The following is an 18,698-nucleotide window of genomic DNA, read 5'->3' as shown; positions in this document are numbered from 1 at the left end:
GTCACAAGGATTAAATTTGCGTTTGGTCTAAAAGCTCCATAAGTTAACCCTAGAGAAAAACACACGCTGGAAGCAGCAGCCTGACCCATAACTCCGCTCTGCTCTGCCTGTTATGCCCACCCCTTAACCAATCACAATTTTAAACGAATCGGAGCCCTCTGTTAAAATAAACATCACAGTCCATCACAGCTCTGGATCAGAGGTTACCCTCTTAAAGGGACAGAGCCTAATATGACAACACTTATATGCTGCTAAGCACCTTTTAACTCAAACCTAGGAGCTACATAATATATACAGTATATAGCATTTTATGCATATGCTGCTCGCCAGGGGGGGCCACTGGGGTGGCCACCAATTTTATTAGGGTGGCCATGGCCCCCCCTGCCCACCGGAGGCGCCACTGCAAACACATGCACTTGAAAGCACCATTGGGGGGCATGTCACATGCAAGTTAGGGCTGTGCAATTAATAAAATTTTAATCTAAATTATGATTTTGTCTTCCAAAAATAAGTTAATCGAGATAAAACGATTATTGTGCCGCATGCCTTTTTGCAATGAAACTTGTTTTGTCTCATAAATCTAGCGCACCCCTTTCCTTTACAGTGGTGGCTCCAGCCCTCCCTAAAAGCCCAAACTCCCCCAGAGCCAGGCTGTGATGTTTAGTTCAGTTCCCAGCTCCGTACCTTTCACACAGGGCAGCAAGCTGGCATATTGGCATAATAATGTTAATTCCTAACTTGCTAGTCACCATTATTATCTTAAGCCTATGACATTTTGCACTGCATAAATTAGCCCTGCAGCTAGCAGACTAGACACCGTGTTGCTGTCATCCTCTTGCGCTCTGGATGCTGTTTAAAGTTTAGAATGTTGGATTACTATTTCTAATTTCATGAGCTATTTGGATTTTTAGGGTAATGCATATATAATATTTTTTTTAATTAAGTATTCAATTTAAAAGTTCAATAAATGAATGATGTTTCCTATGTCAATGAATTATTGATCTCAATATTGACCAAAATAATTGTGATTATGATTTTTGCTATCTTTTCACTGTATTTTCTAATGTTTTCACTCAGTTGTTGTGTTCCCCAACCCATTTCAAATAGTAAAAGGAAAACCATTCAGACAATAATGCCAGGAGCACTGTGGCTGTGACCGTATCTCTGACTTGAGCACACATCACAGCTCCCCTCCTTCTCTCTCTCTCTCCTACTGGAGCGCTAATGAGTGCTGATTCAGTTAGCAACGGTGACCGCACGTACATGCTGGCGCTCAGTATTTGACTGAGAGACGGACCTTTTTCTGCCGGAGGACCACATAGTACAGAGGAGGTTGTTGGTTAATCGATTGTCAAACTTCCAGTTCCAGATGAGGAATGAGGGACAGGGAGACACAGTCGTGCCCAGCCGGAGTGCTGCTCTTGCGGGGAGAATGTAGTTTCATCTGACCTCAAGACAAATGGGACTTGTAATGATTTTTCTTTAGAGAAAGCTATTAACTTTCACACACAGGGTCACACTTTTTCAGGATGTCAATGGAACGGGTTGGTAACTTCTAATTTTTATTTTTCTGATATATTTTCTTTTCATTTGTGTGAGAAAAGCAGTTTGTTATCTATCTATATTTATACATGACAGTTTGAAATAGGAAAGAGAAATCTGTCACCCACCAACTGACTATATGACTGAGTTCAATTTCTGATGTCAGATTATTTGCAGAGACAAACATTGAAATGAAGTATGTCTCTACAAATAAGATGCACACTTTAGTCTGCTTTTTCTCATGTTTTGGCCGATACAGGAAAGAATGTTGAAGCCTGAATGAAGTCACATCCTGCTCTCAAAATGCCAAGTACTGAGCCTTACAATAGACTGGCTTAAAATAGCAACTAGAAGAGAAGGCAACACATACTGGTCAGACTTTGATTATATGAAAAATTAGTCCAGAGTGTAGGCTGACAGTCCAAGTTAAAAAGATGTCAGTAAACTTTACTTTAGTCTCACTTTCAGGTTTTTCAAATGCATTTTCACTTCATTCAATAATCAGTGTCTTGACAAAAAGCAGAAAAAGTAAGATCACACCAACTGAATCTAGAAAATAACTCCTGACTTAAGAAATTCTCTAAAATATTATGTTTATAGGCCCAGTATAGACTACAATAAATTTTTTACATGATAAACTTCAAAGCAACATTTTGAAGCTCTGCTTCAGGCCAGAATAATATTTACATACACCTTCACCAGCAGCAGTCTTCTGTTGTGTTTTTCCCAATCATCATTGTTATGCATCTTGAAATTTGGCAGTATTTCCACATCCATTTATTACATTTGATCATTATAACAATAATGATGTTCATTATGATAATTCTGCTTTATGTTTTATTCATTTACCGCCTGTATTTATAGCCATAAAGCAAGTATGCAAATTCCGGTCCTCTTAAAGCGGTCTTTTGAAATGATAACAAATCTATGTCCAGATTATAAAGCTCTCAGACCTACTATACATGTATGCATTAAAGAACTAATGTTACTAGTAATACCATCTCTATTGCTTAAACATCCTTTTTTCTTCTTTTATTACCTCTTGCTGATGTTCATAGTAGGGTCATGGGCTATATATTGTCTCTTTGCACTCATGGAGATTGCTTTTTATGGTGCTGGTGATGTAAAATGTTTCCATTAATCCACTTTTTCACTTATAAGTCATAACAGTGGTTATTGTAGTGGCAGTGGTAGTGATAGATGTTGCTGTGATTGTATAAAGGAAAGGAAACAGTGAGATAGATTTCTTAGACATTTTCTGGGTGTTAGCACAATGACTGATGAGCTATGAAAGCTTTTTGGTGTGGCAAATATGAGAGACAAGGCCTCCTGGTCTCTTTCAGCTCAGTAAACAGCATCACTAAACAGGACTTGTTGTTGTGCATTTGACGCACTAATTAAAACACTTGCGTAATCCATCTGCTTTGGCCACAGAGTCCAGAGCTTGAGGGGAGTAGATACAGCATGACCAGGAGGAATTTTCTGTCCTTACTGAAACTTCAACAGACATCACAAATCACTATGTACTATACCACACACTATCTGAAGCATATAACATGTATGTGTTGTCATCGGTTAAATAGCAGTTGAAAAGCAGTTAAGGAAATGGGGGAAAAAAGCTTCATGTCTCTGATCTCATTTAGTTGGATCCTGAAAGACCTCACTCATTTCTTCACCAAATCAAAGGGATTTTAGCCATTATTCGGTGCAGAATACAGCAAATACACCAAATGAGACTCTGGCAGCATCCATTATTCCAGCTATTCAGTGAACCCATTCACTGCACTCAGTGGTATTTTGGCCTTGGCATGATTGTGAGGTTTTATTATGGTGTTATTTTTTGCCCCTCTCTTTTTGCTTCACTCTTAAGGTTATTTTTCTGTTGTGTGAGTCATCCTGTGTTCACATAACCTGTGTGTGTGCTCAATTTTTTAAGTAAATCAATTTCTAATTTTCTATACCATGAGAGGGTTTTTCAACATTTCCCTTTCAATTATGTAAAATATTCTTACATTGAGTCACATATTCCATCATGAAGCTATGCAGTAATTTATCCTGCCGCCTAACGGGCCTAGACAGGATGTAGCCCTCTTTCCTTCTACTGTAGGACCAGAGGGTTTACAAAAATGCGTACTGTATTGTTGTGTGGCTCTTGAGATGGCAATGTTGGTCAGTGGGTTAGTCTATCAGTGCAACACTACCACACACTGTATAATGTTATCCTCTTGGCCATTTACAAAACCTACTGACAGGCTCAGGTTGTAACTCATCATGCATACTAATGTAATTACCGTCAGCTCATAGAGTCAATGTTTACCAGCATGGCTAAATGTTCTCAACCTCTTGTAACATTTATTAGAAGCCACGTGCCTTGAAAGTGAGCATATAGCACATAGAATAAGGTTCCACGCCATTTCTGTTGCCCTGTTTGGTCCACAGAGGGCACTGCTGGAGCAGAAGCAGCGGAGGAAGCGTCAGGAACCTCTGATGGTTCAGCCCAACACGGAGGTTCGGCCCCGACGCTCCAGGACACGGCGTGGTGAGGAGCAGGCCCCTCTGGTAGAGTCTCATCTCAGTATCACCAACGATGTCATCATGGATGGTGAGAAAAAACACCTGTAGCCTATTGTTTATTGTTTTTTTTAATGTTGCATAATTTCAATTCAATTTACAACACATGACAAGATATTTATGTTAGGTCATGTAAAACCACATAGACTGCAATTTTCACACAGTCTTTCCTCTTTGCATAAAAGAGTAGGCATTGATCTGCTACATTCTGTTTAAATGAAGAAGAAGCAGAATTATTTCTTTGAAAGACAACTTTAAATGGGGCCACTGCTACGCAACATGATGCATAAAATATATTAAAGGTAGTGCAGTAATAGATATTACTGCACTGTACACAAGATTTTTGTTGACATGTGAGGTATCCAACAACTTTCATTGCAGTAGACTTTCAGAGGAAATTAACAAAATTAATGTTGCAATAATTAGCACCGTCTCATTGTAACAGCATGATGCATCATTTACTAAGACATTCAAAAACACATTTAAAGGTTCAAGTTCCATATTCCATTTAGTCAGAAATTTGTTTAGTGTTTTATTTGAACAAATTCTTGAAAAACATACAGTATGTTATCCAGTAGGATCACATGCTAAGACACATTTAGGTACAATTTCATGACATCCATATTCACTTTCATGTCATTCAGGCATGTGAACTGATTACAGCAGAATTATACACAGACTATAAACAAAATCTAATTGAATTACTGCTTGGAGTCTGATGCTGATTATATGTCTACACACCTCAGTCTGTCCAAAGTAACAAAGGGGTACACCATACAATGCTTTGGGACAGAAGTGGACGTGGAACAGTTTAGAAATACCTGATTTAAATTGTATGTTAAGTAAAGAATTCCTTTAAGGTTCGGGGTTAACAACACCTCAAGCAAATCTTGAGCTAGTTAAAGTAATGTAGCTTTTCAGCATACTGTATGTGATGACTAAGGTACAGCGGATCTCAGACACAGACAAACAGTTCTGACAGCTACATAACAACTGACTGTTCTTCTCTGCTGTAGGTATTGATGGCCCAGCAGCCTTCTTGAGCTCAGAAGCCCCTGATCTGGGAATGAAAATCCAAATCCTATCAGTGAGCCAGTCCCAGCCTCAGTTCCCGTCACAGCCCCTGTCTCAGCCCCAGTCTCAGCCTCAGTCTCAGCCGCAGTCCCCCACTGCTGAGGAGCCCGAGAGAGATGGAGACACTGAGACACTGTTAGAGCCCAAGACCGATATCCATGAATTACTGCAGAAACAAGGTAAGACCTGGCTGAGCTTAATACTTAAAGCTTGGGTAAGCAATGTTGGAGAACTTAGCAAGAAACAGCTAGAAGTACTGAAAACTGAAAAAATCCCACCCCCTCCCTTCAGGCAGTCCCTCCAAAGCCACTCCCCCAAAACACATTTTCATGCCCAGTGAGTGCACAGGCAGAGTGCGCTTGTTGTTTTATTGTTGTTTCTGTGAAGGAAAATAAAAGTTTGCATCAATTGTTCACCCTTGAAGTGTAGATTTCCAGATATAAATAAAAAGTTTGTACTTATTACTTTGGAATAGAGCTTCAATAGTGGTAACAATTGTTTAAAAACATCTCTGGATGTATAATTAAATTCTGAGGTATCCTCTCGCATCCTTATTAAACGTAAGCCATGCCTGTCATGGATGAGAGGATTTTTTGGATTTTTACACTTTGTTTTCCAATAAGCAGCTGTAGTCAAAATGATATGACGGGTACACACACTACAAGCAACCTCATATCTTGTAAGATTAATTCTCAGTGAGAGAATGTTGAGTAATTGATGGGAAATTACAGTTTATGGTTTATATATCCTTTGATTAACTTCATGAAGGATTAGTGAGGCACTAATTTTCTATTAAAACATTTTAAATCCACGTAGCCTATTGATTTTTTTCTGTGTTAAGGGAAGATACGCCAAATTTAAGAGCCAGTGTGGTTTCATGAGTACGCCTGCTTAATTATTTGCCTTCACCACTCACTCTGTGAACTTCCTTCATGCTGTTTTACAAAAAAGCAAAAACAAATAGGCAAATTTTTCAAGAAAGAATATAAATATAAGCGAGACTGACAAAAATGGAACTAGAAAGGAAAGTTATTCAGATCAGGATGATAGTCAATCAGCTAAATCTTTGAGTGTCTAGTGTTTTTATATACATGTACAACCTTTCTTTTTATCAGGTAGATCTAGATCTCTTTTGAAAGAGAGAAACACTACACTGTCAGAAACAATCGCAGACATCTCTAAAAGGTCAAACATTAAAAGTGGAATTATCCAATTGGATGAGACTTGTAAATGCTAATGTACTATAATGAATCTCATTGATATGGTGCAAAGTACTGGAAGGCGGTCTACCCAAGTTGAGTATTTACTTGTGCGGTGTTGAGAGTTAGCCAGTTCTGAGATCTTAGTTTAAGTTTAACATATCCAGGATACAATTTCGTTAGCTGGCTTTACTATCCCTAACAATCCTAATCAAGCTAAGCTGTCACATGATGCTGGTTATAAACTCAGTCAGTCAACCCACTCAGGGTGGACGAGTCTACTGGCAGAGTGTCATCATGAGCAAACTATGTTAGACAAATACGACATAGTTAAACACACAATCCGTGCTAAAAGTAACACAGCTGCAACTGCCACATGCAGAAAGACAGAAAGAAAATCGCAGACAGTGTGAATGTCTAAGGTAACAGGCGTATAATATGAATGTGTTGCTTTGATGTGTTCTTATGGCATGTATGACTGTTTTAACCTTATTCTTTCAGCTCGGCTGTGTCGGCATTTCCACATTAAAAGCCTCGGACACAAAATAAGTGGTTGTTCATTTCCCTTTCAAGAACTTCACATCCCTTCAGAAATCATATTCATTTATTTAACACACTCAAAAATGTTCCAAACATATTTCTAAATTAACTTCATAAAGCAACGGAAGATCTATTCATGCCATAAAAAGTACTAAAATATCGGTTGAAAGACTGAATCCCAACATTGACTGACCACATTTCCTGTACCCAAATAGCAAAAGGTGGGCACTACATGGCCAGTCTCTTTAATATAAGAAAGAAATGCAACCTAAAGTTATAGTAAATAAAATCATATTAAACTGAATTGTTACCATGGCAGTGTACGCTGGTAAAAAGTGAACCACAAGGACTGAAAACCCAGGGTTAAACCTGAAGTTAGCTCGCAAAGCTCAAATCCTGCTTTGTAGTAGAGGCCCCAGGTCTGATGAACACAGAGTAAGATATTGAGGCAGTTCCTCATGAAATACCTTTATAAACAAAAATAATATTGTGTAGTTTGCCTCTTGTTGCTAGTGAGAACCAGGCTACTACTGTATCCACTCTGTGTTTATGTAGGTGTCACTCAGCTATAGTATTGTTAAGAAAAGTCAGATTTTTGACTACAATTTTAAACAGTCTCCTACTGTAGTATGGAATAGAGATACAGACAGTGGTTTGATTGATGGTGACGCAGTGAGAAATGGGTCATTTAATAATAGGCCAGGGCATTGTTCATACTGCAGTGCTCATCTATGGCATCATTATAGCTACTGCCACCCACACTCACCAGCCAGCTGGCAGGGATTCATAAAGTTTATGGAAGCTGTATTCAAATCTAGCCCAGAGTAGATTGGGTACTCAAATCCACCTGCTACTGCGGAGCAAAAACAAGTTTCTCCATCCTAAAAACATATTCACTTTCATTTAAAGCAAAAAGGTTAATTGTTAAAATAGCTCCACAAATGTCATAATGTTGGCATTGCAGAGCCACAATTGAATCCTGGTTCAAATAATAAAACGCTGCTCTAGTTATCATGTCTTTGTTCTGGGCTTTAGTGCGACGCGATGCCACAGTAGCAAATGTCATTGTCCTTCTCAATAATGCAAGGCCTCATTTTTAATGCCAGCTCAGTTTAGCATAAGAATATGTCCTGAGGACTTCCAGCAGGTATTTTTGGATTCATGTCCTTGAATAATACCCCAACCCCTGAGGAAATGGCAGAAATAAAAATTTTGAGCCACATTCATATTTGATCAGCTCATTCAATCAACATCTGTCTGTAAAATTGAATATTCCTGACCTGCTGTGTGGTAATTATTATGTGGATGTGTGTCTATTTTGGTTTTATTTAGTAGGTTGCTGGTTAGCCCAAGTCCTCCCTGACATTTACAGATAGTTGATTTGATAAGCCTCTGGGTCACATAACTTTGTTCTGTGCCCTGGAGTCACTGTTACAGGGAGGCTAACATTCTCAATCTGTTCATGATGGTTGTGACTTTTTCTCAGTGATAGCTGCATATCCTGGGTTCATCTGTTGTAAATACCCCAGTATAAATATTGTCTTTGTGTGTCACATTATTATTATTGTTCAGTTCTGCATAGGCCAATGCTCTTCCACCCCTCCTACTGTCTAACCTGGGTGGAAGGAGAAAGTGTCAGAAAGTGTCAGAAAGTGTGTGTGTGTGTGTGGGGGGGGGGGGGGCAGGCTTTACCAATGGTGGGAAAAATTGCTTTCATATATTCACTTTAAAGGTGACGATTGGATTACGGTAAATAGGATAGACTTGTATAACATTCTTTATAGTTTCATACCAACCACATTATTATTATTATTATTATTATTACATATTTTTAACACTGCAAAGCTGTGTGGAAACACAATCCCGCCTGCTAACTGAGATCTTTCCAGAACAGTGGACTGCTGTCGTCCTCTGACAGCACATTAAAATAGGCTGTAACTGCAGCCAAGAGTCACGTCTTGGCCGATAAATCCAATTATCAATGAAGAGACAGATGTCTCAAGCAGTTTACACTGGCTGCGGTCAGCTAGCCCCATTTTACATCTGCATGACTGCATGGAGCTGTCTCTTCACAAGTACACAGATGTCGTGGGTCATTTAATAATAGGTTTGGAGGGACATCAGCCCAGTCATCTCTTCACATTAATCTCACCAATGCAGAAACTGATTTAGAAAAAAAAATGCATTGTTTGTGACAGGTAGGGCTTCAATTGAGGCCACTAGCCAAATGTGACCTTTCGTACGGTGAGTGCTGAGCAGAGCTTAACTGAATGATCACATTGTTTTGTTTGATAGAGAGCAGTTTGGATTGGCTCAGTCAGATTCACAAGACTTTATCCACTTTTTTTTTTTTTTTTTTGCTGTTGAGAGTCTCATACTTTTTAAAAGAAATACCACGCTAAACATATTAAAATACAAAAGGGAGTGATTTTAACTGTATTATGCAGTATTTTTGCTTCAGCCATTGCTTAAGTATTGCATCAGTTCATGAGAAATGAGTTGTGAAATATCAAAGACCATAGATGAACCAAATAGCTGTGAAATCCACCTTGGGGACAATTTTGTACCAAAACTAAAGAAATAAAATCTTTGATTCTTTTGTAGTTGGGAATATACACAGAGCCTCTGGGATTTATGTTCCTCCTGTCGTGAGTGAATGAGCTTCCCAGCATTAAACGTGTAAAAAGCCTTCATGTATCATTAAAGCAGTCTCACACCTTTGCTCCTTCTCCCTCAATCAGGTCTGTGTGGCAGTATGAAATTCGATGAAGCCAGCGAGCACGAGGACGATGTGGAGGAGGAACGGACACGTTCTCTGTCCCCAAGTACAGATGCCACCAGACCCTCCTCTGCCGCCAGTGGCAAGGACATTCCAGTGAGTAGCCCCGATAAATGCACTCACCAGGAAGCCTAGTACGTGGGCTTCATAATCCCAATCCCATTGCTAAATACTGTGCGAAAAAAACTGTTAACAAAAGGACTGTACTGTATTTATTGTACCCAGGAGGTGGTAACCCCGGGATCACCCACAGCAGACAGCGTGCTAATTGATGTGGCCAATCTAGAGGAGTTTGTCTTTCGTCCCGCTCCACGTGGTGTCACTGTTAAATGTCGAATCACACGGGACAAAAAGGGCATGGACCGCGGCCTTTACCCAACATACTTCATGCACATGGAGAGGGAGGACGGCAAGAGAGTGAGTGTGGGCCATGGGTCTTATGTTGTTGCAAGGAATTGTAGAGGGATTAGTCGATTAGTTGACTGGCAGAAAATTAATCAGCAACTATTTGATCATCAAAACATATTTCATAGTTTTTCAGTGTAATTTTTTAAAGCAAAAATTAGATTTTCTGTTTCCAGGTTGATGAAGACAACTTGCTCTTTAGGTGCACTAAATCTGATCAGCCCAAGTTGAATCTGATATCAGAGAAGCCTTTAGCACAGCAGGCATGTGAGGATAAAGTCATACCAAACATTTAAAGACCCCCCCACCTTCTCAACTTCAGGTCAGACTCATTGTCTGCAATTACCGGCCAAAACCAGTTTCTTCCCTTGCACATCACAGGAAGACTTAACATCTTCAAGGTCCTCAGCTTATCTTTACTACCGGACAGCCTGAACCTCCTCACGCAAAGCTGGCCAAATGTGAAGGTCATCAAGGCCCCTCAAGTTACTTGACAATACAGAAACCATACATTTCTTGATATCTAATACATTTTTCTACAACACAGGTTGTCAAAATTGTGGATTTGATGCTTTTCATATATTCTAGTAAATTGTCCATCTTTGGGTTTGGTACTATTGGTTGGTGAAATCTCTGGGAAATTATTATGGCATTTTTCACAATTTTCCATCATTTTATAGACAAAACAATGAATCGAGACATAGTTGGCACGTTAGTCTACAATGAAAATAATCATTAATCATATTAATCATAAATAATCATTCATTTCTAATGAATTGTTATACAAGCGATATATAAAGTGAGTAAGACAAATGGACTGTAAATGGAAAATTGATCAACCAAAATAGTTCAGAAAGAGTAATAAAGAGTAAACTACAAGATAATTCACCTCTAGTTAAGCAGAGTACAGTATCTGTGTACAGTACAGACGTAAATATGTTCATTCAGCATTTATTTCCGTCTCTCTTTCCAGGTGTTTTTGCTGGCAGGAAGGAAGAGAAAGAAGAGTAAGACGTCCAACTACCTTATTTCAGTAGATGCCACTGATCTGTCGCGAGAGGGAGAGAGCTTCATAGGTAAACTGAGGTAAAACCAAAATTGTTCTTAGATCTACCTGTGTCCCTCTTGAAGGTCATACTGATATCTGCCTAAATTGCTTCTGAAAATCTTGTTGGATTAACTATTCATGTTTTTTGTACATGCTACTAAACTGCATTTTGTGCTGACTGTATGACTCAAATTTAACTTAATTATAATTCACACGTCTTGGACAGACATTGGCATTATGCCCGCACAATGGGCAAATTACAACTCTTAGTAATTGCTGTTGCTGAAATTATAGCTTTCCGTAGTTATGTTTGGTTGGTTTTAAGAAGGTCAAGCACAGTGCTTTTGCCACTCCACATGACTCAAATGTTAAAAATACTGCCAGCAATTCACAAATGTGAAATGGTGGAAGGTTTTCATCACCAGTGTGTATTGTGTCAGGTCCAACCTCATGGGCACCAAATTCACAGTGTATGACAACGGCACCAATCCCTGCAAAAACCCCGGGGCGCTGTTGGAAGAGAGCAACACACGACAGGAACTGGCTGCCATCTGCTATGTGAGTGAATGACAGACACACACAAGCATTTGCTGCGACAGTTCAGTCATAATATTAAATGAAATTGTCACACGCTCTGTACCATTTGGCAGGAAACCAACGTGCTGGGATTCAAAGGACCACGTAAGATGACTGTAATTATCCCGGGCATGAACATGAACTTTGAAAGAGTCCCTGTAAGGCCTCAAAATGTGAGTCTGATGGTCCTAGAATTGTTTTTAAAACATCTATTCTTTGTTTAATGTGATGTTATATACACATTTATATTCATCTTGACTAAAAAAAATAAAAAATCTGTTTACCTGTAGCCAAACTGACATTTTGCAAAAGTTGTATGAATCATATCGAGTGACATTTCAGTTTTTCTGGTATGTGAACTGCAAAGACATAAAGTGTATGCGTTTTGATTTGTATTCTGATTTGCTCTGAACAACAGCATTGACTGAACATGGATATGCTTGCATTACAGGAACAGGAGAGCCTCCTGAGCAGGTGGCAGAATCACACACTAGACAACCTGATTGAGTTGCACAATAAGGCCCCCGTGTGGAACGATGACACCCAGTCTTACGTGCTGAACTTCCATGGCCGCGTTACTCAAGCCTCAGTCAAAAACTTTCAAATAGTCCACGACAATGACCGTAAGTACCCTCACTCTCTCTCTCTGTACATACTGCATCTCTGTTTCTCTACAAGGAGACAAGGGCACGTAGTAAAACGCTTGTGTGGGAGTAGATTATATTAAAGAGAATTGATATTTGCTTCACTCTTTTCTACACATTTGCAGCATATGCACTGCTCAGGCTTACAGTGATGATAACATGCTGTATGTTGTACTGTTCCCCTAACTGTAGCTGACTACATCGTCATGCAGTTTGGCAGAGTGGCTGAAGACATCTTCACTCTGGACTACAACTATCCCATGTGTGCTCTTCAAGCCTTTGCTATCGGCCTGTCCAGCTTTGACAGCAAGTTGGCCTGCGAATGAACCAGTTGTACCTCCGCGCCACCACTTTTCCTGTCCTCCCTCAAATCTCTTATGGCCAGACTATTTGGAAGCCGACAGAGACGACACAGAAGTTAACTAACAAACATGACACTGAAAAAAGAACAAGAGGATTCTGAGCAGAGGTGTCTGCTCTGTTGGCCAATCCAACAACCCTCTTGGTTCCTGTGTGCTGTTTTTTCAGGCCATTTTAGTGGGTTATTTCAATATCAGTGTAACCATTTTGTACAGTATATGTGTACTTGTACAAATGTATACAACTTAAAAGGGAAAAGACAAGACATCTGTGTGGAGATGCGAAATCTGGTGCAAAAAGAACTGATGTTTTAAATTTAAGACTGAAATATTGTTTGAAAGGCAGTGATGTGTGTATTAATGATGTGATTTCTGTTACCTTTAAATTTGATTTCACTTTGTTTTTTTTGTTGCCACACTAGCACCATGGCTTTAAGAGTGGCACAGTCAGGTGAGATCGCTCTATGGAGCACATACCGTTTTAATTACAAAACATGGCCTTTCCTCTGGCGCCACCCTCTGGCCAAACTTTAGAGTCATTTGGTAACCAGGAATCAAATATTCTTGTCTGTTAAGTAATGGGCATCACAGTCTGGGTGCTAGCCTGACATCTTTAAATGTTTCTACATGGTTTAATCTGCCATCTACACATTTTGACACCATTCCTTTATCATCATGTTGTCGTCGCTCTTTTTATTATTGTGTGGAAGGTGCATAATCCCGAAGAGGCCTGTCTTATGGTTTTTGTGGGTTTTTTTGTGTGAATATGTGTCATTTTTATCTTGTGACTGTGATTTTTCTTTGTCATAACAAGTTAGATTATCATGAAAAAGAAAACAAATGCAGAATTGCACAAATTTTAAGAGAAAGTAAATACATACTGTATATAAGAGAATGCCTTCCTTTTTTAAATATTCTAGTTGTCGTTAAACAACATAAAATGCTTGATGTTATTTCAAGACATGGACTTTCAAAATAGTGGATAGAATAGATAGTTAAGTATTAATACACTAGACAGAGCTTATATTTTCATTGGTACATAGATACAGAAGTCACACCAGACTTTTATGTTTGTATGAAGAGAAACAACAAGAGGTCTACTGTATCTATTGTATTCAAGATATAAGTGGCATTTTACTGTTTGAGATGGAGGTAGAGCCAAGTTTCTACAGTCTACATGTTGTCTGTCTCAAAATCTCTATTTTTTAATCTCTTCTCTTTAATGTGGAAACTTAAGGGAAATCAATAAAGGATAGGAACCCTATGTGGCTTTACATCATTAAAGGTCCCTAATATTTTGGTAATCAGAGTACTGTATGTCTGTGAAGGAAGTGAAAACAAAATGAAAACGTCTGTATAGTACATAGATCTTGCAGGTCATTATTGCTTCACACCCAACCGTAAACAATTCACTCACAATTACTTTTGAGTCGGTCTAATCTGGATCCTTCCGTGGGACAATGGGACGAGGAGGCTTTTCAGGGGTAGATGTAACTACTGTTTGACTAAGGTGTTCCTGCTCAGAAATCCTCCCTAACGTGCAAAACAAACAGATTTAAATACCTGGTTGGTTTTAAAGAAATTTGAAATATTCCAAACATTTTCAAAATAACTGTGTGCCAGGAATTTATGAAAGTCCTGTTTTGTCATCTTGTGCGCAGTGGAGTTTTGAAGCGAGAAAAAGATTCATCGAATATATTTTGAAATATAAATGCTTTTACTACAAGACACAGGTAAAACACATTCCAGTCTAACGTTTGAAAAAACAACAACAACAAAAAAAAAAACATACAATCAGGTATATGGCTGTATTTTAACAGATAGAAATATAACAATGGATGGTCAAACTTGTTTATCATGTTGAAATGCAGAGATGAATGTATCCAGTGAGGGGTTTATTTTCATAAACCTAACAGATGTCAATTTGATTCAGAAAAACAAAAGTACTCATTTCCATTGATGTAAAAATGTTTGAATAACCAAAATAAAGTGCTTTGTGAGTTTGAACTACATTTTAACTGTCTGCTTACATGTCTTCATTGTTGTCAGGGCAAACATCATTGCATATAATCTATATATTGTGCATTTTATCCAAGCGAACTGAGCATTTACTGAAGCTGTTGATGATAAAATTTGATAACATTTCAGGTCATCTTAAAACTGGATACCTTTAACGATGTTTATGTATGAACAATTAACATCAACTAGCTCTCCTGCAATCAATGCCTTTTCTTTTTCATCAAATATCAATCTCCTTGGGCAGGTCTTTATACTTGATGAGGTAATATGGGTAGCACTGACAGCTATCAAAAACTACAAACATGGTGGGTTGGTCCACGTTGTCCACACAGGTGTCATACAGACGGTACTCCTGCCGCTTCGAGATAAGTGGCGGCGGCCGGCGGTAGTTGCTCTTCCCAACACTCACCTTCCCTACCAGGACTTTGGCCAGGAACGTGTGGCGGACCTGATCTGGCCCCGTCTTAGCTGAGTAGGTGTTGGAGAAGGAGGCGGTGGTGGCGAAGTAGGAGCCATAACCGCAGGATGCTCCGTTGACCCCGGCCAGGCGAGGGTCAAAGTTATTGTGGCAGATTTCCTCTGAGGCCTCTTTGGTTGTCCCGTGGAAGAGATGTCTCTCCAAAGGCTCCTTGGACTTGGAATGCTGCTTCTGCATGTAAGCTTTGTGCCTGTATTAATAACGCAAACACATGTGTTTTGATGTACCTTGTGTCTTTTGTGTCTCCTGCCTTTTTACTTCACTCACATAAAAACTTAAAATATAGATGGATATTTAGACTGAACATGTTCAGACGTACTGTGTATATTAGTTTGCCAGTATTTTGTGCTGAAATGAGCTTTTGGCAAATTATTGTCTTTGTTTACCACCTTAGGTTGGATATGATTGTTTAACTCCAACATAAGTCTTGGTATCAGTTAGGACCCATAATTAATACAAGCACAACTTTAACTTGAGTCTTTAAGGGTTGTAGACTAGATACACAAACATCAGCTGTACCTTTGGTACTTGTCCCAGTGGAGGAGGTTCTGGACCTGCTGGATGCTGATGATGTCCACCTTGGTCTCTGGTAGGCTCTCATGGAAGAGGTTTTGGACGGCCCTGTAGGCCTGTGTGCCGGCCGGAACATCCACCAGGCTGTAGTCTTGCTCTGAGGCCAGACACCACACTGGAGGATACCATGAGCTGAACTCCTCTAGGGGGTCCACGCTGAAGTTGGCTGGTGGGGGATCACTGGCAGTCTGGATTCCTGTCCTGGGTGTGGGGAGGAAGGGAAGATACTAACGTGGGTTTCTATCGTAATTCTGCCTACACTGCTATTTCAGTTGATTGAAGCCAGTATTTGAACTGGACAATAGAAATTACATTACCGTACTTACGCTCCTAACTATTGTCACAATCATTTTATATGAAAATACTCAAATTTCTATACAAAGTTACACACATTGTTTGTCCAAAGTGAAGAATTGGAAAAGCATCTGAAACTGTATTTGTATACATGGGCCACAGAAACTTTTCTTTAAAAAATCCATTAAAATTTAAATAATATAAACAATATAAACAACAAACGGTTGCATTTAATCTGGTTAAGAATGTTGTATTCCTTTCAGACCTTTTGACTAAAGAGTACAATAAATATGTAATAACACATTCTGCATCAGAGGTGAAAAAATTAAATTAAAAAGGAAAACTAACACCTTTTTTTGTCAGGAGCAGCTTGCAGGTACATATGAGAGGAAGAAGGGAACAGGGGCATGCTAATAACTGCAATGCTATCTTTTTGTACGCATTAATGTTTCAGCACATTTTACCTTGTTCAGGGTATCTGATTTTGTGCCGATTTAGTTTGTGGACTCTTAGCACACATGTTGATAAATGCAAAGAAACTACTGAAAGTGAGATTAGTGTATTTTCTACCCTTTTACCTTTGGATTCTTCACTGTATCTGCTGAGCTTGTTTCCGCACCACAAACAAAATTTGGAAGTTAAGACGTAAATGCTCTACATTGTTTGTGAATTGAAGACAAGTCGAGAAAGAGAAAAGATCCACAATACTAACTGCAGGTATGGCTGCATGGAATCAGGGGAGCGGTAGACGGGTCTGCAGCGAACTTCCCTCTGGAACCCTGTGGTGACGTTGGTCTGAGTCATGGTGGTGAAGTCAACCTTGTACTCCTGTGAGCCAATACAGAAGGAAGACTCTGGCTCCTTTTTACTCATCTTCTTCAGCAGACAGGTGGACACAGTCTATGAAGAGATGAGCCAATCAATGACCAAGCAGATGGTGACAGATGGTATTGGGTGCAACTTATGGCAAATGAGACAGTGGTTAGAGATAAAAATAGAACAAAACAGGACTATGAAGAGCAGAACAAGAGAACTAATAAATAATAATAAAATAGAGGAAACATTCACCTTGTTGTACTCTTCCCACTCGAAGTTGTTCCACCAGTAGATTTTCCATTTGCTCGGAAAGTAAGGGTTGCTGACCAGACTGTCTGAGTTTGTCAGTCGTCTAACTGCATCATATTTAGATGGGTCATCCAACTCCATCGAGTCAAAGTTCAGAGTGTAGCGTACATGCCTAAAGAAACACATTCCCATTTGTTTTTGACTCAGGGTGAAAAACAGCAGAAAACATCTTCTAACAGCAACATGCAATAAGCTTAAAGCAGAGATCTGACCCCAGCTCTACCCACTTACTCACCCATCCTTGAGGTAAATGACCTCTTGGGTGACATCACTGTAGATCCTCTCCAGTAAGACCTGAGAGTGAGGGGCGATGTCGATCCACTGGTGTGTGATCACACTCCACAGCTGCCAGTGAAACGGGTAGGGAGTGTGGTGCATCTTACACTTCTTCCCGGCGTGACACATATTCAAGAGGAAGTTGTCACAGATCTGGATGTCAGCCGAGCTCTTCGTGTGGAACGGAGACAGGACAGGCACCTTGGATGGGGCTTGCAGCTTGGTGGGGGTGGCTGTCGGGGTCTGGATGGCGGGCGGGACCTCTTTCTTCGTAGGGGTGCTGGGCAGACAGGCAGGCTGTGGTTGGGTGATGATGAGAGGCAGCGGACAGATGAGGGAGGTGGCTGGGTTAGGGTTTGGAGGGCTTGGCAGAGATTGGGTACTGTTCTGAGAGAAGTTGAGCACGACACAGGAGGTGTTCTGGGAGGCGCCATACAGCTGAGCGATGGACTGGATGACCATCTGAGGCTGCAGCATGCTGGAAGAAGGCGCTGAGGTCTGTGCCACGCTCGACGGACTCTCACTTTTGCTGGAAGTTGTGGTGGTGCTCTGCTTAGAGGTCACAGGGGTCAAGTGGATGGTCATGCTGTAGGGGTTGAAGGTCCAGGCAATGTTGAGGTGCTGAGATCTCAGGGCATCCCAGACTGGGAGGCTGGTGTTGGTGTCAGCAGGGATTTCCAGTAGGAGGAGAGACGGGCTCAGCAAGGTGACTTTAGAAGATTTGGACTGGGACTCCAAAATATCCTTCTCTGACTTTCTCTTCTTTGTTCTGGTGGATGAAGGCATCTTGGACCTCCTGTAAAAAAAAAAAAAACATTTAACAATAAATTTTTTGTATTTTTTGTAAAAACGGTTAAAGTTAAAGTGGTTTTCTTTATGTCCATTAACTGGAGGCCATAATTTATGTAATTTAACTTTACCAACTGCTAGCTAACAACACAAACTTTATATTTTAACACACTTGTGAATTTTAAAGACATTTTTTTGCTATTAGCTAACTTTCACGCACTATTAGCATTGCGGCTATAACTTAAGTAATGTTAGCTAATAAACCGATTTGTAAGCTACTTAACGAGTTAAGGATTATCCAACCTTACCGTCAGTCCAGACACCTGCTGAGGCCTGTAACGCTGAATCACCAGCTTCACACAAGTCAACTGCACTCAGAAAATGATGGAAGAAAGAACTTTGCTATC

At 39.9% G+C, this 18,698-nt stretch overlaps 2 protein-coding genes across 4 annotated transcripts in view; one reads left to right on the top strand and one right to left on the bottom strand.

Annotated features, from left to right (window-relative positions):
• Window positions 1-14,749, top strand: part of zmp:0000000711 (tubby-related protein 3) — a 26,025-nt gene extending 11,276 nt beyond the window's left edge. For 2 of the 3 annotated variants that reach the window (XM_038738589.1, XM_038738588.1), the window contains exons 4-12: window positions 3,982-4,144; window positions 5,130-5,366; window positions 9,668-9,801; window positions 9,931-10,122; window positions 11,084-11,196; window positions 11,599-11,716; window positions 11,809-11,907; window positions 12,186-12,357; window positions 12,571-14,749. In XM_038738589.1, the coding sequence (XP_038594517.1) occupies window positions 3,982-4,144; window positions 5,130-5,366; window positions 9,668-9,801; window positions 9,931-10,122; window positions 11,084-11,196; window positions 11,599-11,716; window positions 11,809-11,907; window positions 12,186-12,357; window positions 12,571-12,704 (1,362 nt within the window). In that variant the 3' untranslated portion in view covers window positions 12,705-14,749. Of the gene's footprint in view, window positions 1-1,219; window positions 1,545-3,981; window positions 4,145-5,129; window positions 5,367-9,667; window positions 9,802-9,930; window positions 10,123-11,083; window positions 11,197-11,598; window positions 11,717-11,808; window positions 11,908-12,185; window positions 12,358-12,570 lie in introns of those variants that run through there. The other variant, XM_038738591.1, reaches the window with a different exon arrangement.
• LOC119918064 (protein mono-ADP-ribosyltransferase TIPARP-like) lies at window positions 14,436-18,686 on the bottom strand. Its single transcript, XM_038738587.1, has 6 exons — window positions 18,600-18,686; window positions 17,462-18,298; window positions 17,170-17,338; window positions 16,814-17,001; window positions 15,754-16,008; window positions 14,436-15,424 (listed from the first exon to the last, which is right to left on the bottom strand). Exons 2-6 carry the CDS (start codon window positions 18,286-18,288, stop codon window positions 14,977-14,979), a joined length of 1,887 nt encoding a protein of 628 aa, XP_038594515.1. The 5' UTR covers window positions 18,289-18,298; window positions 18,600-18,686; the 3' UTR covers window positions 14,436-14,976.
• Window positions 18,687-18,698: the final 12 nt, after the last annotated feature.

The sequence above is a fragment of the Micropterus salmoides genome, unplaced genomic scaffold, assembly GCF_014851395.1.
Source record: "Micropterus salmoides isolate LMB-PRFRI ecotype aquatic unplaced genomic scaffold, ASM1485139v1 Ms_hic_scaffold_23, whole genome shotgun sequence".
Classification (NCBI taxonomy): Eukaryota; Metazoa; Chordata; class Actinopteri; order Centrarchiformes; family Centrarchidae; genus Micropterus; species Micropterus salmoides.
The sequence above is the reverse complement of the archived record's forward strand: the minus strand, read 5'-3'. Positions and strand labels throughout refer to the sequence as shown.